The 24883-nt window shown below is 27.4% G+C and overlaps 1 protein-coding gene across 3 annotated transcripts in view; it reads right to left on the bottom strand.

Annotated features, from left to right (window-relative positions):
• LOC117174318 overlaps positions 1–19312 on the bottom strand; it is a 25166-nt gene extending 5854 nt beyond the window's left edge. For 2 of the 3 annotated variants that reach the window (XM_033363323.1, XM_033363324.1), the window contains exons 1-4: positions 19200–19312; positions 18845–19037; positions 15622–15745; positions 15291–15461 (exon numbers count right to left, since the gene is read on the bottom strand). In XM_033363323.1, coding sequence (XP_033219214.1) covers positions 15291–15461; positions 15622–15745; positions 18845–19012 — 463 coding nt within the window. In that variant the 5' untranslated portion in view covers positions 19013–19037; positions 19200–19312. Of the gene's footprint in view, positions 1–9214; positions 9372–9462; positions 9623–9776; positions 9882–15290; positions 15462–15621; positions 15746–18844; positions 19038–19199 lie in introns of those variants that run through there. The other variant, XM_033363325.1, reaches the window with a different exon arrangement.
• Positions 19313–24883: the final 5571 nt, after the last annotated feature.

The following is a 24883-nucleotide window of genomic DNA, read 5'->3' as shown; positions in this document are numbered from 1 at the left end:
GTGTGCATGCCTTTTGTCATTAAAAGTTCCAGTCCTTTCCGAGGCTATTTTGTAGTTTGTATTATTCATTGTTTATATTATACGCCCAACTAACACCTTTATTCAATAAGTTTATTTTCTGAGTCGTAATCATGTCAAAGTTAAGTATCAAATCGTCATATGGTGGAGATTGTAGTTCCAACGTCAGTCCCACCAAAAACTTCAGTTAATAAGGGAGGGTTGGGAGAGGGGGGAAGTAGAACTGGAACCGAGAAAGTCTTGATATAAACCTAATTTTCATGAAATTCTTGAGAAAATAAAAAAAAAAATTTTTCCATATTTCAGACGTGTCGGAAAAAAATCTAGAAGATTACAAAAAAATTATTTTTGTAGGATTTAACAAACTATTATGAAAAATTCAAGTCTTTTTATAAGATGTTTAGGACTTTTAGAAGTTAGGAAAGAATCGAGAATTATTTGATAAATTTTCTAAAACGTTTCCTAGTTTTAAAATATTTCTAATCTACTGAAAACGTCTTAAATTCCAAAAATATTTTTAACACACTCGAATGGTTCGCAAAAGTTTTAAATATCATTTAAAATTTTTTAAAATTACCTCAAAAACTTCTAAGTTTTCTCAGAAATTTAAAGAAAATTTGTTTATTCTTTTGAAAACTTCCGAAATTATTTTAAAGCTCCTAAAATTTAGTTTTGATGTCTAAAAATCTACATTTATAAAAACCTTTTGAAGTTTAAAATTAATTTTAAATATTTTCAATTCTACTATATATTTCTTGAATTCAGTCGATTTTTTATTTGTTCTTATTTTGCAATCTTAAGAAATTGAAACATTTTGCTTTAAAATCTTGTAAACTATTTTTCGAAATTTTAGGAAATCGTTTGATATGTTTAAAAACCTTTTTTCATTTCCTCTTAAAGTTCATTTTTCAAAACAATAAATTATTTAAAACTCACACGGATATAAGGGAAATTCTTTTTTTTTTAATTTTTCCAGACCTTCTAAACCTTCTAATCTCTAAAAATTATAAAAAATTTTCCTGCATTGTTTATTTATTCTGCAAATTTAAAAAATTTCTTTAAAATCTTTCAGATTCTTGGACCATTTCTGAAATCTTTTAAAATAATTTCTTAAAATTAATTTTTCGAAGCAAAAAATTATTTTTATTTTTCCTAGGAACTTGAAAAAATGTCTTTCACTTTCGTAGAACTTTACAAAATTCTTGAAAAATCTTTACAAGTTTTAATTATTTTTAAATCGTTTTAAAACTTCTGAATATCTCTTAAACTTACTCAATTTTTTTCTAAAATTATTAAATATGGCCAAACTGCAAAAATTTGCTTATAATCTTTTAAACACTTTAAAAAATTTTTAAACATAATTCAAAAAGTTTTTCTGAACAACTAGAAGAATGTTTTATAAACGGAATCAAACTGTGTTTCATATACAAATTTAAAAACTTCAAATATATTAATTTATTTCAAACAAAAAAAATTACTTTTATACTAAAACAGATGGGTTTTTTACAAAATAATTGAATTTTTAACATAATAGTTCAATATTAACCAAAAATAAAGTTGTTTCCTCTGATTTATCACTTAAAAAATAAATAAGAGTTTAGCCAAATTATTGAACCTTCAAGCCAGAAGACGAATTTTCTCAACAAAAATTAAATATACAAAAAAAAACTCTTCAGAAAAAAATTAATTTTCCACAATACTGATGCATTTTTAACTAACAAAAATGAAATTTCAAACTAAAAAAATTATTTCTGCTAAAAAATAAATTTTAAAGCGAAAAGAAAGTATTTTCCAATGAAAAATGAAATTTTCAGTCAAAAACATGATTTTCAATCTTTACGATTGAAAGAAAATCTACTCGTCCTATCGAAAAATGATTAATAATAAATTTATAAATCTTTTTAGGCGAACATCTTTTGTTTGTTAATTTTAGTTCGTACCTTGTGTCGTTTTTAAAAAAAATTAATATTTTTACCTTGAATGTTATTTTTTACGACTAAAGCAAAAACTACGTGTCCTATCGAAAATTATAGCTCTTTTTTGGATAAACAATTTTTTTCTTATTTTTTTTCGTAGCTTGTGTCGTTAATCCAAAATTTGTTAATTAATTTATTTTAAATATTGTTTTTGACGAATAAAAACAAAAACTAGACATCCTATCGAAAATTGATTCATTACAAATTTGTAGGTCTTTCCAGGACGCGCGATTTTAGCTTATTCAATTTTCGTATCTTGCATAATTTAACCAAAAAAATGTACTTTTTAGATTTTTCCTTATTTATGGTACGATAAAATTTGGAATTTTCAACTTTTTTGACCAAATTAAAAAAGTTGTTATGCTAATCTTGTAGGTCTTTCAAAAATCAACGTTTTTCTTCACGTGACTTTTTTCATATTATGCGTTGTTTGGCTTAAAATGTTCATTTTAGTTTTTTTTTTTTTGAAAATGCTCTAAATCTGATCATTTTCTTTTTATAGAAAAAAGTCATAGGAATAAACTGTTAGAGTTTCTGAGTATTATGAATAACCGTACATAGGATTTTGAAATCTTGAAAAAATGTGGTTTTGAATTTTTTTTGTACTATCCAATTTGGAATTTTCAACTTTTCAACCAAATTAAAAAAAAATTTATGATAACTTTGTAGGTCTTTCAAAAATCAACGTTTTTCTTTTCTTGGCTTTTTTTCATATCATGCGTTGTTTCGCTTAAAATGTTCATTTCAGTTTTTTTATTTTTTTTATTTTGATAATGCTCTAACTCGGATAATTTTCTTTTTCTAGAAAATAGTCAAAGGGATAAATTGTTAAAGTTTCTGAGTACACTGAATAACCGCATACAGAGTTTTGAAATCTTGAAAAAATATGGTTTAAAAACTGTTTGGAATTTTCAACTTTTCAACCAAATTAAAAGAATTTTTATGATAATCTTGTAGGTCTTTCAAAAATCAACGTTTTTCTTTTCTTGGCTTTTATTCATATGATGCGTTGTTTGGCTTAAAATGTTCATTTTAGTTTTTTTATTTTTTTTTTATTTTGAAAATGCTCTAACTCGGATAATTTTCTTTTTAGAGAAAAAAGTCGTGAGGATAAATTGTTTGAGTTTCATATGAATAACCGTAGACAGAATTTTGAAATCTTGAAAAAATGTGGTTTCAAAATTTTTGAAAAAGCGCTCAATCTTTAAATTTTGATCCAAAATAGCTGGTTTACGAACTTGTTCTTTCTTTTAAGGCCTTAAAAAAGTGTGCCAATCCAATCTGATCAATTTTTCGAAAGTTATCGTGCCTACCGACCAAGTCAAATTTTACATAAAACCAATACCTTCACATTAGAATAAGAATGTAATAAATCTTTAACAATGTAGTTTAGCTTCAACCCAAGTAGTTGAATTTTCAAATAAAAAGGATTAATTTTCAACAAAATAATTATACTTTTAACCAAAGTGATGAATTTTCAAACTAAAAATATAAATCCTTATAAAAAAAGTGATTTCTTAACAAAGCGATTCAACCAAATGTTTTAAACAAATTAGTTGAATTATCAAGCAAAGAAGAACGATTTTTAACCAAAAAGTTGCATTTTCATACAAAAAATGAAATTTCTTCTATAAAAGAGATAAAGTTTTAAATGAAAAAGATAAAATTTCAAAAAAATAGTTGAATTTTCTGTTGAAAATGATTTTAGTCGAGTTTTCACAATCAAACTATCAATTTTTTAACAAGAAATAATTTTCTATCAAAAAAATTTGATTTTCAATGGAAAAAGACAAATTTTTAAGAAAAAATCTGCCCGTTTCGCGGGCACATTCTCATCGCGCGCGACGGTTGAATTTCGCGCTTCGCGCCCGATAAAAGGTTACCTCGCGCTTCGCGCTCGGATATTTATTCTTTGCATTTGGAATGCTTGAAAAAAACTTTATCAAAAAGATCTCTTTTAGATGGCAGTAATTATATGCGTCTTCATATTCTGAATTGTCTACTTAATTAAGTATAGTCAAAGATTAAGTTTCTCAAAGCTCTGTAGGCTTTGACGTACACATTCACATCTTGACACTCGCGCTGCGCGCTTGATTTCCGACAGATATTTGTAAACAGGTTTTGTTGGATTTTTTCTCGTAACTTTCGTCGTTTTTCCACACATTTTTTTTATCTTACTTTTTTCAACGTTATTTATCACGAATAAAGCAAAAAGTACGCGTCCTATCAAGAAGTTATTTTTAACGAAATTGTAGATCTTTTTTGGGATAACCATTTTTGTTATTTCATCTTTTTTTGTATCCTACATAGTTTGTCCAAAAAATGGAATTTTTTATTTTCCATTATTTTCTGTGCAATCAAAATTTTAATTTTCAATTTTTGAAGAAAATCGAAAAATTTGTTATGATAATCTTGTAGGGATTTCAAAAGGAAATCTTTTTCTTTTCTTGACTTTTTTTCATATCGTGCGGTTTTCGGCTTTAAATTTTGATTTTCGGTTGATTAAAAAAATTTTGAAAACGCTATAACTCTGAGAATTTTCTTTTTATCGAAAAAAAGTCATTAAATAAATTGTTTGCTCTTTTTAATAATATACATATCCGTACATAGAATTTTCAAATTCAGAAAAAAGTGGTCTCAAAAATTGTCAAAATGCGCTCACTTTTTGAATTTTTATCAAAAATGGATGGTTAACAAACTCGGCCTTTCTTTTAGGACCTAGAAAAAGTATGCCAAAGATGGATTTGATTCGTTCATTTTTTCGAGAGTTATCGTGTTCACGGATGGACGGCCGGACGGACAGACAGACAGACGCCATCGTGAAAACCTGATTTTCGGATTCAGGGGGTCTCGAAACGTGGAGATCCGTTGAAAAAGTGTGATGTCAAATTTCCGACAATTCTAATACTTGCTCAATCATAAATGATGAGAATGTAAAAGGATGACTTTTTCACAAAATTGTTGAATTTTCTACCAAATAGTTGCATTTTTAACAAAAAAAGATGTAATTTCTCTTAAAGCGGAAGAATTTGTAACTACAAAAGAATTTGAGTTTTCATCCAAAAAAGATTCCAGTTGACTTTGCAAGATCAAAAATGGATTTTTTAACAAAAAAAAATAAGTGTCCACGAAAAAAATTTAATTATAATCAAAAAAAAATTTTTGAACCAAAAAGGATGAATAAAAAAATTTAATTTTGTACTAAAGCAGATGCATTTGTAATAAAAAACGACAATTTTTTTCAAGTGGAACTATCATTTAGAAAAAATTTCAGTTTATTTTTCAAAGCCAAAATATGAATTTCAAACAAAAAGTAAATTTTTTACGAAATAGTTGAATTCTCAAGAAAATAGTATAATAGTTTAATTTCCAACCAAACACTTGCATTTTTATACAAAAAGATGAAATTTTTCTTAAAACAGGTGAATTTTTAATTAAATGAAAAAAATTTTTAAATAAATGCATTATTATCCAGAAAATAATGTAGTTCATTTTTCAACACCCAAATATTATATTTAAACAGTAGAATTGTTAACAAAAAACAATGACTTTTTAACCAAAATTTTTAATTTTCAATCAAACATTTAAGGTAAATGTGCCAGTCTTCGTCAATGCATGGGCAAATTATTTTTTTCTTAAATGCTATTGCTGATCACTCATACATCGAAGTGCCGATAACTGAAGCAGCCATTTCTAAAGGTACGCTTTATTCGATAAAACCCATTTTTTAAGCTTTAAATATGTTTAATATTGTTTTTTAATCATTTGAAATCTGAAATTCGCCTTAAGCTTCCGATAACTGGCACACTTACCTTACATTTTAAAATCAAAAAGACAAACTTTCAAATAAATAGTTAAATTTTCAACTGAAAAGTTACATTTTCTTCAAGAAAGATAAAATTTATTCTAAAACAAATGAATTAACCAAAACAAAAGTTTAAAAAAAATAGTTAAATGTTTATCCAAAAAAGATTCCAGTTCATTTTGTAACACCAAAATAAGAATTTTAAATAATTTGCAACTAAAACGGATGTCTTTTTAAACAAATTATTAAATTTTTAACCAAATAATAAAATTTATAACTAAAAGAATAATTTTCAGAAGAAGGTTGTTGCGAATTTTCAAAATTCTAATATGAAAATATTTTATTTTTTGTCCATTTAAAAAAATTGTAATTTTTAAAATTTTCTTATATTCTTAAATCATTGAAATTGGCAATTCTTATATTAAAAATAACATTGTCTCATTTTCTAAGTTGTAAATTAGAAATGATAGAATTTCCAAAATCTTCTAATAAAATTGTCCAATTGTCAAAATTTAATCTAAAAGTGTACAATTTGGAACGCTTTTAATTGGAAATAATACAATTTGGAACAACTTTAAATTTCAAAGCTTTTCCTTAAGAGGCGCTACTGTCCCCGTGTGGCGACGCCAGCTATGCAGTTGAAGATTTTTGTAATCTTTTAAATTAGAAATAAATTCCGAAAATCGTAAGATTCACTGTTTTTAGGCATAAATTTCAATGCATTCTTACTAACCACCAAAAAATATTATTCATGCGCAATTAAATTACACATATAATTATTTTCGTAATTTTTAAATATCGAAAAAGAAAAGTCTAAATTCTATAATATTTTTTATTATATAATATAATATTTATTTTATATATTAATTTAAATTCATTTCGGGTTTTCAAACATTTTATTAAACAAATTATTTGTTTTAATAAACAAAGGGGGTTTCCTTATTTATTATTAAAATGATTATTATTCATTCTTATTATTATACTTTATTTCAAGTTAAAAAATTAACCCTTTATTTACTTGACAATAACTATTTAGCATGTAATATTTTTCTTTTTCTCTTTAAGTTGCAAATCTCATTGGTACGTTTTTATTTAAAAAATTTATTTATGAAAACTTATTGTTTAAAATTATATTTTAAGTTGAAAATTTATCGGTTTTTGGTGGAAATTCAATTATTTGTTGAAAATTCTTCCTTTTTGGTATAGAAAAGTATTCTCATCAGTTGAAAATTGATCTTTTTGGTTAAAAAATTTATCTTTTTAGTTGAAAATTCATGTATTTATTTGAAAATCATTTTTTTTTAGTTGAACATTTATCATTTTAGTTGAAAATTCATTTGAACTATTCCATTTTTTGTGGAAAATTTACTTCTTTCGATAAAAAATATCTTGCTTTGTAGAAAATTTATCTATTCTATTTTTTGTTAAAAATTCATTTCTTTGGCTAAAAAAAAAATATTTAGTAGAAAATTCTTTTTTTTTTATATAGAAAATTCATCTTTTGGGCCCAAAGTTCTAATCTTTGGTCAACAATTCATATTATTCATACTCATATTCTGTGGATAAAAATTCGTTGCTTTTTAGTTGAAAATTCAATTTTTTCATCTGAAGCTGTAAATATTCTATTTTTGCTTGAAAATTTATATTTTTAGTTAAAAATTCATGCATTTGGTTGAAAATAATTTTTGTTTAGTTAAATATTCATCATTTTAGTTGAAAATTCATTTTAACAATTCCATTTTTTGTGGAAAAGTTTCTTCTTTCGATAGAAATGTAATCATTTTCTTTAAAAAATATTCTCCTTTGTAGAATATTCAACTATCCTATTTTTTGTTAAGAATTAATTTCTTTAGCGGAAAAAAAATATAGTCAAAAATTCTTTTTTTTTAATTAAAAATTCATCTTTTTGGTTCAAAATTTAAATTTTTGGTCAAAAATGCATATTTTTCATATTCATATTCTGCGGCTAAAAATTCGCTTCTTTTTAGTTAAAAATGTTTTTTTTTATCCATTTTGCTGAAAAATGCATATTGTTTTGTTTAAAATTTACTTTTCATGCAAATTGAACTATTCTAGTTTTGGTTCGTAAATTAATATTTTTTAGTTAAAAATTGATATATTTGATTCAAACTGTCTTTTTTTTGTATTCATTCCATCCTTTGGGTTTAAAATTGAATTATTTTGTTTAGAATTAATCTTTTTTAAATTGATATAGTATTAACTGAAAAATTAAGTCTTCCATTTTTGGTTGAAAATAATTTTTTGGATAAAAAGAAAACTGAACATTGGTTGGTTGAACATTTTTTTGTCTGACATTTTAACTATTCTAATTTTTGTTGAAAACTTATCTTTTTTAAATGGAAGTTAATCTTTTGGGCTAGAAATTCATATTTTTTGTTGAAGCAGGGGGGTGCTTCCTCTGTACTGTCCAATGTAAAAAAAATGTGGCATGAGAGTTGAAAACGGCCGTGCGGCGGCGCCAGTAGTAACTTTGTTCTAAGGGTTCCTATAAAGAAGGACGCGCTAATGTTCCCCCTCCACGGACCCATGCAAAGTGGACAGGAAGTGAGGCCAGACTCCCTAAACACGATCCTACTTTTAACCCCAGACTGAATGCAAGGTTGTGTCATACTATTTTTGGATATAAAAGTATTTCCGAATCAATTAATTGATAAATATAATAAAGAAATATAATTATGTTATCAAATATTTTAATTTTCAAATGATATTTATTTATTAATTCTGTAATACTTTTACATGCACGATTTACAATCATGTTATAACATAATCAAATTTTTAAATTATATTTTTTGCAGCCGCAATATAAAAACGTAGAACTAAAACCGTTTCAGTTCATGTTAAATTTGATTATATATATATAAAAAAGTAATGCATAAATTTAAAAAGGAAAACAAATATTATACACGATTATTACGTTTTTCAAAATATTTTTAATTTTGCTCGAAAAAAATATAATGGTGAACACTAAAAGAGGAAGTGTGACTATATACTATCCTAAACAGAGCTTGCAAGTGTACATTGGACAAAGTTATATTTTTATTAATAAAAAGACCATTTTTATTTCATAAACGTGTAAAGCATGTACAAAATTATTCAATATTGTGAATATGTATATAATTGTAAATATTGTAAAGTACATATATATATTAATAATATGTATATAATTAATTAAAAACGTTTCAAATTCTGAAATATAAACAATGCTTTATCAAAAAATGAAGTCCCTAAAAATATATTGTATTATGCATGTATATGTGTGATAAAAAAAACATTATGTACACATTATTTTTTCAAAATATATAGCATCTGAAAATTAATACACGAAATATAAAAATAAAAAATATCGTACACTGAATTACTATTTCTAAATAATACAATTCTTAGGAGTACTTACCACATTTTTCTCGCCAAGGAGATGGTTTCGCTTGTGCTTTTGGTTCTTGATTCTGAAGCTCGGGTTCACAAGCAGTAAATATGGTTGGGATAGCTGATTTTTTTATTCTTATATTCCCGCCTTTGTTAACTTTCCAACTATCTGTTGCAAAGTGCATCTGATATATACAAAATTTGCATTAAGCATTTCATGAAAAAATTTACCACAGCTCCATACAATAATGCATTAACAAAGAAACAAAAACTTACATCACATAAAGTAGAGTATTCTGTAGGAGCAGTTTCAAGTCCACTATTTTCGATCCATATTTTTCGACGGCTTGGATTTTTTGGGAAATGGCACATTTTGTGACCATTCCTTGATGAATTTTTACAATTTTTATAGGAACAGTAACGCATTCTTGATCGTCTAAAACAACAACAAATGGCGCACGTTTTGAGGTTAGTTTTGAGAACGAATACATTTGTCCGTATATAATATCAGAGATATTAGGATAATATGCATCACAATGTGTCACTCATGATTCATATATCATAATTAGTTATTAAACAAATCTACTCACATTTTACACTTTACACTTTTTTTTTAAATTTTACACACTTTACTCAACAAAAACATACTTGCATACATTCCCCGGCGTCAACACATCTTTATACACTGCACTGCCTGAACCGACGGACAGCTGCCTCCCACCAGTGCTCGTAACGAGACGAGCGCGCAATTTAAATGTCTAAATTCCAAGTTTGATACCATTCGCACGGGTAATACCTTAATTTAAAAAGAAAAATATTGCTTTTTTCCTTATTTTTGTAATGATTCATTCATGCATATTGTATATATTCTTCACAATGATTATAAATGAATTTCATTATTTGTTTTTAGAATTAATGTAGATAAAACTGCTGAAAAGATCAGAGAGAAAAAATCAAATAAAAACAGAATAGAATTTTATTTCTTCATGAACATACTTATTGCACTTTTACATATACTTCGTAGTCACCAAAAATAACATGTTAAGCTCATTCATGCTATTTCCCGCTTATTATTCTTACAATGTTTTATTCCGAAATTGCTTAATATTGCCTCTTAAGGGCATGTGACACAGCTAAATACCTATATTACCGACCTCACTTTTTTGGTTCACTGAATGTTTTTTTTAACCTAAGAACTTTTTTTGTAAATAAGATATCGAGCTGAAGCTTTGGAAGATTTATTAGAGTACAATAAAGTAGGTTTAGGTACTGCATTTTGTTAGGAACTTCACTGAAAATTATTTTATCTTTTTTCTGAACCTCAACATTTTTTGAACGTTCGAACTTTTTTTATACATAAAATATCGGTCTCAAACTTTGAGAAATGCAAGAGCCGAAAGAAAACTACGTTTAAGTACAAAGCTTAATAATAAAAGTTGTAAAAAAATATATTTCAACAATCAATTCCAACGGCATTAGCCGGTAACGTTGTACATGAAAATACGAAACCTGGCGGCCACTAGACGAGGCTCTAGAGAGTTCGTATTTTCGTGTACAACGTTACCGGCTGATGCCGTTGGAATTGATTATTGAAATATATTTTTTTACATCTTTTATTATTAAGCTTTGCACTTAAACGTAGTTTTCTTTCGGCTATTGCATTTGTCAAAGTTTGAGACCGATATTTTATGTATAAAAAAAGTTCGAACGTTCAAAAAATGTTGAGGTTCAGAAAAAAGATAAAATAATTTTCAGTGAAGTTCCTACCAAAATGCAGTACCTAAACGTACTTTATTGTACTCTAATACATTTCCCAAAGTTTCAGCTCGATATTTTATTTACAAAAAAAGTTCTTAGGTTCAAAAAAACATTCAGTGAACGGAAAAAGTGAGGTCGGTAATATAGGTATTTAGCTGTGTCACATGCCCTTAAGGGCATGTGATACTTAAAAAATTGTCGATTTTACCAGTTTTAGGTTCCCCCGGCGTTTTATCTAGAATAATAAATATTTTGTCTTAAAAATTTGGGAAATGATAGCGAGCATGCTAAAGGACGTCTCCACACACTTTTTTTGTAGGTTAATTTAAAAAATTTTAATTTAGCAAAATGTGATTTATTTTCATAGCGCTTAGGGGCATGTGATACTTAGAAAATTGTCGATTTTACCAGTTTTAAGTTCCCCCGACTTTTTTTCTAGAATAATAAATATTTTGTCTTAAAAATTTGGGAAATGATAGCGAACATGCTAACGGACGTCCCCACACCCTTTTTTGTGGATTAATTAAAAAAAGTTTTAATTTAGCAAAATGTGATTAATTTTCATAGCGCTTAGGAAATAGTATCGATTTTTTCAGTGTTTGATTCCCCCGGCTCTTTTCCTAGGATAAGAAATATTTTGCCTTCAAAATCTGGGAAATGATAGCGAATATGCTAACGGACGACCCCACACACTTTTTTTGTGTTTTTTTATCAAAAATTTTTTGATATTGCTACCAACGTGCGTGTATTTTTCGAGGTTATGTGTGTTACAATTCACCCGAGCGTTACTTACAAACTACACAATATTTTTGGCCGTAAACTTTGGACTTACAAATCAACATACTAACTAATCTCCCGGAACTAACCCTTTTTGCAGGCAATCAAAAAAGTTTATTTCATAAATAATTTCAAGATTATCGGAGAGGCAGAGATGAAAAACGACGTAACCTCAAAATAATGCATAAAATTTTTATTTAGCACAATCAATTTTTTTTTGTTATTATCCCTCAAAAAACAGTCCGGGGACGTCCGTTAGGATATTTGATAGCATCTCCGAATTTAGTTCTTAAAAATTTTCATTTTTGTGGAAAAAAAGCCGGGGAAACTGTAAATTCTCTGGTATCACATGACCTTAATTCAAAAGTCAACGACAACTTTCAGACTAGCGTATCATTATATTACTGTTACAAAAGTTTCTGCTCAAACAAACATTGTCATAAAGTAAAGCTTCGTAATTTTACTAATTCCCGCATCAGACTAAAATTAAAAATAATAAAATTATTTTAGGAATTAATAAAACCCAAAAATAACTTTATAAACATTATTATTAGCTCATTCATGTAATTCTCCGTTTATTATTTTTCCAATCATTTAATCTGAAATTGCTTAATACTGCCACTTAATACAAAAGTCTACGACAATTTCCAGACTACTGCATTATTATATTTCTGGTGCATAAAGTTTCTGTTTATAAATGTATACCTCATTTTAATAATGTCATTGCTTCTTCAAGTCATTCTAATATTGAAAAACAAAGGTTTCAAACGAAAAAGAAGACGTCTGTGAGCAAGAAAAATGTCGAGATTCCAAATTTTCGCTCAACGAAGAAAAAGTTTGTAAGTACAAAGCATTTCATTTCGAAGTCAACTTATTTACAAAAGGAAGCGATAAATATGGGATGAAGCAGTTCATATCCATACAGGATTTGACTATGTATATGCTATACTAACAGACCAGCAGCCAGCGACAAAGAGACTTTTGCAGTAATAATAATAATACATTTGAAATTCCACGTCATTTTCAGGTTTCTTAGGTGATTTTGTTTTCAATTTTCCAGGTCAAGTCAAATTAATTTAATTATAATTTGAATACTTTTTTGATTATTACAATAGTTACAAACCATATAAATAAAGTGATGGTTTCCTGCATGCTTTTTTCGTTATAACTTAACACAAATAATAGTCGGTTGCACGTTTTATACTTTCTTGAGTATTTCAAGTTATAGTCATAGAAAAATATCATAAAATCGAGGTGCAAGTGTTAAATTGACGTCCGACCATGTTCTATATACTTAAATGAAGACAATAGTCAATGACCACTTCCGGACTAGTGTATCATTTTATTACAGCTGCAAAACTTGCTCCTCAAAAGAAACATTGTAATAAATTAACGTTTATTCATTACAATGTTTGTTTGAGGAGAAACTTTTGCAACAATAATATAATGATACACTAGTCTGAAAGTTGTCTTTGACTTTTGAATTAAGAGGCAATATTAAGCAATTTCAAAATAAATGATTGTAAAAATAATAAGCGAGAAATAGTATGAATGAGGTAAACAGTATTTTTTGTGACTAGGAAGTATATGTAAAAGTCAAATAAGTATATACATGAAGAAATAGAATTCTATTCTGTTTTATATTTAATTTTTTCTCTCTGATTTTTTCAGTAGTTTTTTCTACATTAATTATAAAAATATAATGAAATTTATTTATAATCATTGTAAAGAATATATGTAATATACGTGAATCAATAATTACAAACATAAGGAAAAAAGTAATATTTTCCTACTTAAATTAAGTTATTACCCATGCGAATGGTATCAAACCTAAAATTTAGACATTTAAATTGCGCGCCAACTGGCTCTTTTCGGCTTCGTGCATGATAGGGTAAGACCGGCGTCTTTCGGCTCGTAACCATGGAGGAAGGTTCTCTGATTCGTTGCTGTTCGCGCGCAATTTGAAATGCTAAAAAATAACATTTTTATTGTTTATTATGAATAATGTCATTTTAACTTATATAAATGTTTATTAGCCCGATATTAATGAATCTTAATAAAAAATAAAAATTTATTAAGTGCATACTGTGCCAAATTTTAAACACGATATCTCAATCCGTGTAGACACAGTGAACACCAAAAAAATGCTCATATCCGGGGACTAGTTTGGTCACGTGGTCACGAAGAGCATATCCTTAACGAATATTTTTTTTATCTTTGACAACACTCAAATTAATCGAAAATTATTTTTCGAAGTGCTTTAATAAATCCATGTTCAAATTAAATTCTGAGAATGGGAACAAAAAAAATAAGTATTATCACCTTGTTTTTAAATTTACGTAAATATAGTTATCATAAGATTCTTGAGAAAATTTCGAAGATTTTTAAGTTTTTCAGGCTTCTCAAAAAAGAATTTAGAAGGTTTAAAAGAATTTTTTTTTTAAATTTAGGATTTTACAAAATATTATGAAAAATTCGAGCCCTTTTAAAAGATGTTTAGAATTTTTAGAAGTTGGGAAGGTATCAAGAAATATTTCATACATTTTCGAAAATTTTTCCGAGTTTTCAAATATTTGTAATCTATTTAAAACGTCTTGAATTCCGGAAAATATTTTTCAAATCTTCTAAAATATTTTCAAACAATGTCTTCAAATTAATTTTTCGAAATAAAAAATGATTTTAATTTTATTTAGCAACCTGAAAAAGGGTCTCATTTTCGAGAAACTTTACAAGACTCTTTAAAAATCTTTAAAAGTTTTAATTATTTTTGAACCGTTTCAAAACTTTTTACATGTTAGGAAATAATTCAAAATGTTTTGTGATCTTTTTTAGATTTTCTCTTGAAATGCATTATAAAACAGTCATTTAAAAATTGCCCAAAAATTTTAGGAATTTTTTTGTCGCACCCTGACAAAATTCAGGTTACCTAACGTAAATCTTAAAAAATTAAAAAAAAATGGTCTGAAAAATCTTCCATATAATTTTAATCCACATTTAAAAATCTTTAAAACTTTAAAATTAATGTTTTAAAATAAAACCGAAACTCCACTGTGTCCTTTTCACAATAATTATATAAATAAACCATTTCCTTGATATATTTTTAAGAGTTTGTAACGGCTCAACATGGCAAACAGACATATACCAGTCAAAACTGGAACAAAGTTACTACTAGCGCCGCCACATGGCCATTTTCAACTCTCGGTGACAGGAGGCTGGGTTAAAGATTCACCATTTTAGTTAAAAATGTATCTTTTTGATTTGAAAACACAACTGAACAGTTTTTAAAATCTCTTCAGAAACATTTTTGTTTTCTATAATATTATTAATTTTCCAGATGTATGATTGGCTATTACTTATTTTACCATTTAAATTAAGCGCCCTTTCCAATTTGAAGCGATACATTTTCGCGCGAAATTTAAATAATGTAATTCTAAATTCCTATAAAGATAAAAAATAAAATTTTTAAAATCCTAATTCAAAATGCCCATAAATTCTCATTGAATTCTCAATTCTCGAGCATATTCGTGTGATTGGTTACATAAAAAACAGTTTTAGGTTGTACACAATACCTGTATCACCATCTCCCTGCAATCGAGGAGCTTCATTTGTCGATATAAGACTTTCTGACATAGACTGCCCTCGCTTCAATTTTCTGATGGGTAGAACTTCAACTTTTATTGTTAATGGCTCCAGTTGCACCACCCTTTCCTCAACAATAACATGTTCAGATTTTACAGAACCTACGGAAAATTACAGTTGAGTTACATATATATATATATATATATATATATTATCATAATATATATTAATATAATAGATGTTGTTAAAAAATGTAAATGATATAGAATGACGTAATTATAATTTAAAAATAAAACAGTACATATGTATTTTTGTACGCACCTTTAATAAGGTTCCCTTTCACTTGAAAGACTAGATCTCCAAATATAGTTGGCACGGCATCACATTTTAATTTTTTTTTCCCATCCACACGAACTTTTTCCCACATTTCAGCTTCGAAATGGTACTGAAATAAATATAAAGTGATGTATAAATGTAAAATGTGTAATTGGGAATGGTTAAACTGCGATACGCCACCCAGTGAGAAAAATCCGAACTAGAAAGAATAGGTGCGATTTTAAAGTTGTACATTAATTTTGGTGGAAAAGTGTTTTAACGATTTTGGTTGTGGAGTTTAAGGTATTTGTTGGATACTAAAAGTAAGTCTTTATCGGAAACAAAGGGGTGCAAATGGAATTTATATCTTATAAGGTGAAGAAACATATTTTTTTTTACAGAAATATCTTTCCAACTGTGATTTCCATCCTCTTTTAAAATACATTTTCAATTGATCAACTGTGAATATAAATTCATAATGATTTTTAAAGCTAAACTGTTCTTTAAGATTTAAAAAGTGAATAATATTAACTTTACAAGACAATTCGAAATCAGTTTGCAATTTTAGAATTTCCAATTTCTAACGTTTAAAATTATGTAAACTATTTCAATTTAAAAGCCTTAGTCATCAAACAAATTTGAACTCGTAAATGGATTTTTTTTCAGCAAATTTGGCTCAGAATGTCTTTAACATGTGTACTTTCATCTCAAATTTTTTCAGAATTACTTTTTTTTTGTAAAATGGCGGACCAAAATATTTTTTAAAAACGTGGTTATTTTACATGCTTACCAAGTATACCATTTTTAAGGTGAAAAAATACAATGAGAAATCCGATATTATTATTTAATTTGATATTTTTGGTGTTGCTGGCAATAAATAAACTACTAAAATGCTAAATTTCAAAATGGCTGATTCAAAATGGCGGCTGGAACATACATTTTTTAATTTGTGTGTAATGTTCGTTTTAATATCGTAATATCGTTTTAATGTTGGCTTTAAAAACCTATTTTCAATTATACTTATTATTATGTAAAAAAATCAATAGCGAGTCCAATATGGCGGATAAAAATATGCTGTATAAGGCCAGAGCCAACTCAGTCTTTTATTTCTTCAATTACGCTTTTTAATAAAAAAATTAATAAATAATTCATTTTGTAAATTTAATAAAACTGTTTATGTTCATAAGAAAGGCAAAGAAAATACAAATACCACATCAATTATTTAAGGGGTTTTTGAATACGCTTTAATCCAAACATGCGATTAGTTTTGTAAAATTAGTTTGTTTAAACAACTTGTTTTGAAAAATTATTTAAAAAAATTAATTTTGCAAAAGTAACGGCAAATTCAAAATTGATATTTTAAAAATTATAATATTTTAAATTACATTTTATCATTTATTTTTCGGCCACCATTTTGAATCCGCCATTTTTAAATTTAGCATTTTAGTAGTTTATTTATAGCCAGCAACACGAAAAATATCAAATTGAATAATAATCTCAGCTTTCTCATTGTTTGTTTCACCTAACAAATGGTAAACATGGAGAGAATGTAAAAAAACCACGTTTTTCGAGATATTTTGGTCCGCCATTTTGCAAAAAAAAGTAATTCTGAAAAAATTTGAGATGAAAGTACAAATGTTGAAGATAATCTGCCAAATTTGGTGAAAAAAATCCGTTTACGAGATATTTAGGTGGCCCGATTGACATTTTAATTGTTCTATTTAAAACCATTTTAATTTGTAAGTAAAATTGTTGATCTTCGATGTATAAATAACAATTGAACACATATTATTAAAAAAAAAAAATTCAAGGAAGTTGAAGAAATATCGAGAAGTTTAAAAAAAATCAAATTCAATTTAAAACTTGAAATAATTTAAACAAAGTGTGTACGTGTACCGCCAAAATATAGATTTTGGCAGATTTCGAACAAAAAATTAAAAATATTTTTAAGAATTTGGAATAACTTCAAAAGATTAAAAAAATTTCCTATGAAAATTAATAATGATTTTTATTTTGAAAAGATAATTTTGAGTGATTATTCAAAAAGATTTACAAAGATTTACAAAATTATCAGAAATCAATGTGGAAGATTTTGAGGAAATTTGTTTAATTTGGCAGAATTTAAAAAGAAATTGAAAAAAAATGTAAACATGCAGATGTTTCAAGATTATCAAATAAAATTTGGAAACACTTTTAAGGAATTTTTAACCACTTAAAATATAAATAATTTAACTTTTAATTAAAAAGTGTTCAGTTTATTACAAAATCTAATCGTTCACTTTTTAATGTGTCTGGCTTAAAATTGCTTTAAATGATATAATTTTTTTAAATTTTCAATTCATTGATTGATATATTTAGAACTGAACCTGAATCTTTGTACTCTACAATTTATAAAAGTTAAAAAATTTATTTCGCAGTTTAACTGCATTTAATTAAAATTTTTTCAGTTTAAAATTGTTAATAGCTTCCATTTTATATTTGTAAAGTATTCTAAAAGTTTGAATTTCAAGAGTTCCACTTTGAATTCTTTCATATGCAGCTCAGTTTTTATTAATTCAAATGGAAAAATGGTTAGCTTTAGAGTTCAATTTTTTAAATTTCATTGACCATGACAAATTTTGGCGAACCGGAAAATGACCGGGAATTGTTTTTCTTGGTTTAAAATGAAAACCCTAAATCGTCTATTATTCGTATTCTTCACATAATCTGGATAAAATTTGTCGCTACATACATTAAATAAAGTTTATTTAAATTTAAATTCATTGAAACTTACATGAAATAGTGAAATAATTTTTTTTTTAACCTATTTGCTAAAACGTGTTTTCCACTGTATAATATGGAAATTCTATCTAAAACTATTTATATTTTATGAAGACAAAACTATCGTAAAAACACTTTTATGCAATAATTAATGTACAACTTTAAAATTGTACCTACTATTTCTAGTTCCATTTTTGGGCACCAGGTGGCGAAATGGTAGACCATCATTTCCAATTTTTATAATTTATCAGGCACATTTAAAGCCGAAAAATTAGAAAAATATTTTAACCAATTACTGAAAAAGTCTCGCTCAAACTGTCGCCATGCAATTTAATTAACGGCATGTCAGAATTAGGAAAACTTGAATTTATCTATTTGGCTGTTTTTGGGAAGTACACGAGAGAATATAGTTTGTTTAATAACCCATTTTAAACATAAATAGGTATACAGTTGAAGAGTAAAAACATACCTCACATAAAACTGAGTTGTCACGCGGGATAAAGTTTGCATTCATTCCGCCAAATGTAATGCAATTTCTGACCCACTCATCTCTCCGATGTGGTTTTTTTGGAAAAGTGCTCACTTTGACACCCTTTTTGCTGCTGTTCCTGCATCCTAATGCAGCACAAGTAGCCATCGTCACGTTCACGACGTCTCGATATCTATTTGGACATTTTTATTGCGAAAAGAAATTTCATACATACATTACGTTTTAAGGTTAGCTTCAGTTTTCACAACTCACACGCCCACTTGAATAATGTTTTTAGCAAATACTTGCATATTTAATTTGATTTAACTATAAGAAATTATTAATATTTATTTACCTGACGATTTTGCATATAGTATATCTGCATAAAAAACAATCGTGAAGCACACTATGTTTACATCGAAGATATTAGGTCCTATAGATATGGCATCAGTGTCCCCAATCTTGGGAACTTTTTAAACTGTGTGTATGTTCCGATTTGAGTATATGAGAGTTTTTTAAAGTTTCAAAGTTGGCAATGCCATGTATAAGCATAGGCATCATTGCGCACCGGCAGCCTATGCTTATACATTGGCATTGCCAACTTTGAAACTTTAAATAACTCTCACCTGCTCAAATCGGAACATACCTTGTGCTTGCGTCGCGCCGACCAGGCACCGACAACCCGATTGGTCACTGTTGGCGCGCTTAGTTTGAATTATATAAATATTCAGATTTAATATTTATAATAAATAATTCAATTATAATGAAAAAGAGGTTATGAATTCTGAGTTCAGAGAAATAAATCATTCCCAATAATTAATCTCGTCTCTGTCTAGTCTTAAAATTAAAATTTTGTTTATTTGCGACAATGTCACTTAAGGGCATGTGATACTTAGAAAATTGTCGATTTTACCAGTTTTAGGTTCTCCCAGATTTTTTCTAGAATAATAAATATTTTGTCTGAAAAATTTGGGAAATGATAGCGAACATGCTAACGGACGTCCGCACACACTTTTTTTGCGGATTAATTAAAAAAGTTTTAATTTAGCAAAATGTGATTAATTTGCATAGCGCCAAAGAGAAATAGTATCGATTTTTTTAGTGTTAGATTCTCCCGGCTTTTTTCCTAGGATAAGAAATATTTTGCCTTCAAAATCTGGGAAATGATAGCATCGAACATGCTAACGGACGTCCCCACACACTTTTTTTGTGTTTTTTTATCAAAACATTTTTGATATTGCTAACAACGTGCGTGTATATTTTGAGGTTATGTGTGTTACAATTCACTCGAACGTTACTTACAAACTACACAATATTTTTGGCCGTAAACTTTGGACTTACAAATCAACATACTAACTAATCTCCCGGAACTAACCCTTTTTGCAGGCAATCAAAAAAGTTTATTTCATAAATAATTTCAAGATTATCGGAGAGGCAGAGATGAAAAACGACGTAACCTCAAAATAATGCATAAAACTTTTATTTAGCACAATAAATTTTTTTTGTTATTATCCCTCAAAAAAGAGTCCGGGGACGTCCGTTATGATATTTTATAGCATTTCCGAATTCAGTTCTTAAACCTTTTCATTTTTGTGGGAAAAAGCCGGAGAAACTGTAAGTATCACATGCCCTTAAAATAAAATGACCGAAAATGAATTAAGAACAATTAATTACTGCACTGATAAATGTTATATCATACATTTTTTAATAACCTGAAGAAGACCTGAATTACAAGACAGTGACACAATATTCACTAAATATATAAATAACATTTTTAGTTTGTTGTCTAGATTCTAGAAATTTAAACAAATTTTCTGTTATGTGCACTGTGACTAATTAATTATTGTATAAATATTATAAAATATATAATATTGTATAGAAATAATCAAATCATATTTATACTATTAAAACTAATATTTTTTGCTTAAAACTAAAACTTCTTATTACATTTTTATTAACAGTTGTAAACATTTAAAATGCTAAATTAAAGAAAAAAAATTTTTTTTCCTAACATCGGAATTAATCATGTTTTTTGCATGGAAATCGCATTATTTTTTGATCAGTTACTCCAAAATTCTAATTTAGGATTAAGAAATTGCTTTTGATGCGCTTTCCAATAATTATTACTCGTAAATATTAAATCTGAATATTTATATAATTCAAACTCAGCGCGCAAACAGTGACCAATCGGGTTGTCGGCGCGACGCAAGCGCACGTTCAAAAGGTCCCAAGATTGGGGACACTGTATGGCATGGTCAGTGGTGGGGACAGCCGATATACAGGGTGTTTCAAAAGTACGGATACCCCTGAATAACTTTCAAGGATCGAATCCTACAAGAAAATAGTTCTCACAAAAATTGTAGGGTTTGTTCCAAGGTCATGTCCAGCTCAACATATTTCTTTTAATGGAAACCCTATTTTTTATTTAGGAAATGAAAAATGCGGAAGATACTACATTCAAATATGTGTTTTAACCTTGGGTCAAAATTACCTTTAGGGTCATTTTAGTGTAGTAAAAGTAAGGATACTTTAAATAATACTTTAAGTAAAGAAAATCAAATTTATACAAATTAAAATTCAAAGATTAAAGTAAAAGTCAAGGTGACCATTAGATTCCTTGGACCAAACCCTACAACTTTTGTCAGAACTATTTTCTTGTAGGATGTGATCCTTGAAAGATATTCAGGGGTATCCATACTTTTGGAACACCCTTTTTATAAAACCTAATATCTAAGCACCTAAAATGCTCATAAGAATCTAAATAGTTATGTAGGAAAAACACAGTGGATATTAAATAACATTATGGTGATTTATAACTATTCTTTGCTTTTCATTCATTATCCTACTCAGTCTGATCAATATTCTTAAATAATATTCTTTTGGACTAATGTCTTGTTAAAAAAATGGAAAAAAATAACTTTAAAAGCCTTTCCACATTATAACATGAAATTTAATAGAATTCTCCGTCTGCTAAATCCAAATTTTCGGAGAAATGTCAACTTTATAAAAAATACTGCAAAAAACTTCAAATTTCGATGTTTTTTAAAAATTGGAATAACTGAAAATAATTAAAATTTTGAAATGTATGTTATTATTACTAACTACTTTGTTGTATCAAGTCTGACTTTAGGGCAAAATCTAGGGGAAAAATCTAAAAATATTTTTTTTATTATTCGGACAAATATAATGCAAAATTCCGTTTAAAATAAGCCCCAGGTCTTCAAAATTTTTAATTATTTTTCGAGTTTTTATAATTATTTATATTTTTTATTCTACTAAATGTTACCAACTGTTAATGATTGAAAAAATATTTCTAACGTTACTAAAAATCATCACAGGTTGCATTTAAAACCATTTGAACTCAAAACCACTTTCACAATTATCACTTGTAGACGTTTTGAAATTAAGATCATTCCATGGAATGTATTGAAGCCCGGAGCGTTTCTTTTCCTTCTATTTCACTTTAGTTGATAATATTGTTTTTTTATGAACAATATTGACACTAAGAAAAACTCTCAGGGCACCTTTTCACCCGTCCTATGTATCGCCCCCACTCTTTCTATTCTCTTAGCATCCGGAGACGTATCGTAGTTCAAATAATTCTAATAGATGGCGCTCCGGTCATATGGGCCTGTCTTCGCGTTGTTATGTATAGCAAAAACATTATATTTTTCTATTGTTTATTTTGCTGATGTCATTAATTAATTTGATAAACAATTGTATTTGTTCCTAATTTCAAACTTCAAATGATAATATTATTTGACTAATAATGATAATAGTAATAATAATTTTTAAACATTGATAATTGGCCTTATAATATACTTTTTTATTAATTCATCTAGACATTTCCGCTCTCTAAAAATATATATTTACACGTAATTTATTTATAAATTACCGGGAATTAAATTAATTTGTACCTAATCTACAGTTGCAGGGTATATCACTGAGAATAATATTATTTTTATTTTATAAAAGGAATTTAGTAAAGAAATGAAATTTCCCTTCGGAGCGGGAATTTAAAAAAATAGAAATTGGGATTCAAAAGAAAAGAATAAAAAAATCCCTGCTGAAAGTCAAAATTCATCACAATTCAAAAGTTCCTTCTTCCGAAATTAAAAAAAAGAAAGGCAAAAACGTCAAATATTTAATTGAAAGTGATTTCTATGAAAAAAATGCGTAAAATTGACAATTTACATGAAAAGAACTTGTAGCCGAATAAATTATTTATTGTGTTGAAAGTTTTTAAAAATTATTAGTGTGAAATGATAGGATTGAAATGTGTAGCTCCGGGCTGTACGTCATACTATAACAAAAAATAGCTTATTTTTCAACCATATAAATTAATTTTTAATCAAAATGATTAATCTTAAATTTAAAAAATAATAATTTTAACAGACTAGTTTGTTTTTCAACCAAGTAAATTTATTTCCAACTCAAAAGATTAATTTTAATTAACTTTCAAAGAAAAAACTAATTTTCTACAAAAAAAGTCGATTTTCCACCAAAAGTACATTTCTTAACAACATATGTGAATTATCAACGAAATAAGTTAATTTTCAATTTAAAAAGACAAATTTCCATCTAAGTTGTTGAACTTCGAACTAGAAAAGGTTCAACAAAATAGTTCAGCTTTCAACCGCAAGTAGTTGCCTTTTTAAGAAAAAAAATTAAATTCTGAACGAAAAATGTTAAAAAAATTATATTATAATTTAGAAATATTTACTTTCCGAAATAATGCTTCTACTCTAAAAATTACTTGAAGCACTAACTTTTTTTTAAATTTCGAAAAAAGGAACTTTTAAATTGTGACGAATTTCGACTTGAAACGGGGATTTTTTAAACTCCTTTCTTCTAAATCCTACTGTAAATTCTTTTCAAAAATTCCTATTCCATGTCAAAAATTCCTTGTCTCTAGGGAAATTGTATTACTTTACCGAAACTCCCGGTTCTAAAATAAAAACGATAATTATTTTCATTCATATTCCCTGTAACCGTAGATAAAGTAAAAATTACTTTCCTAAATTGACAAAATTACAAAAATATTAAGAACTTGAATTTAGCTGCGATCAGAAGTAAATTCGCGGGCTTTTAACTTAATTCCAGGCTTCCCCGGTTTCCCAATAGAGTCACCATCCTGATTATAAATAAATTATATATAGATATATATTTTTTAGATAGCGGAAATGTACGGATGAATTAAATTGAAAAAGTACGTTATAAGGCTAATCATTCATGTTTAAATATTATTATTAGTATTATTATTAGTAAAGTAATATTATTAATCAATGTTGGAAATTCGCAACAATTACAGTTGTTTATAAAATTAATTAATCATATTAGAAAAATAAACAAAAGAAAGATATGAATAAAATTCAAACTATTTTTGAAATACTCATATTTCTATTCGATTTTTCTGATATTAAATTACATGTTTTCATGAATTTTCCGGATTAACAATTACAGCTGTTCTTATTTTTACTGAAAACTTTGTTCTTCCTTCAATATTCATAAAAAGTATCAAGTTTTTAATGCATTTTAGTATTTTTTCTATACATAACAATGCAAAGACTGGCCTACCTGATAGGAGCGCCATTCATTGGGCTTATTTGAACTAACATACGCCTCCGGATGCTAAAGTAACAACTACCAGACATACATACACGAGCGATGCACAGGGCTGAGTCCCATATACGCGGAGGGTACCAATTCATGGACGGAGACCTGTTTTTAATTAATCGTTGAATTAATTCCACACATCGAGTTCGTGTCTAGATTATCACCTATCAAATTTGCCATAAACCAACAAAGTAGCTAGAAATGAATCCCATGAAAAGTATTAATTCCATGATTATTTCATGAAAGGCCTCCGTGAAAAGATACCTTAACTTATATCGTGTTATTAACTAGACACGTAAAATACCTAATTATTTACCGCAGAAAACCTGAAAACAAACGCAGAAAACCAATTACCTAGAATATTTTACTTTCTCATCCCTGCCACTGTCCAATTTGTGCACTGTCCCTGGAATCTTTGCGTTG

This window comes from Belonocnema kinseyi, chromosome 6 (genome assembly GCF_010883055.1).
Source record: "Belonocnema kinseyi isolate 2016_QV_RU_SX_M_011 chromosome 6, B_treatae_v1, whole genome shotgun sequence".
In the NCBI taxonomy this organism is placed as follows: domain Eukaryota; kingdom Metazoa; phylum Arthropoda; class Insecta; order Hymenoptera; family Cynipidae; genus Belonocnema; species Belonocnema kinseyi.
The sequence above is the reverse complement of the archived record's forward strand: the minus strand, read 5'-3'. Positions and strand labels throughout refer to the sequence as shown.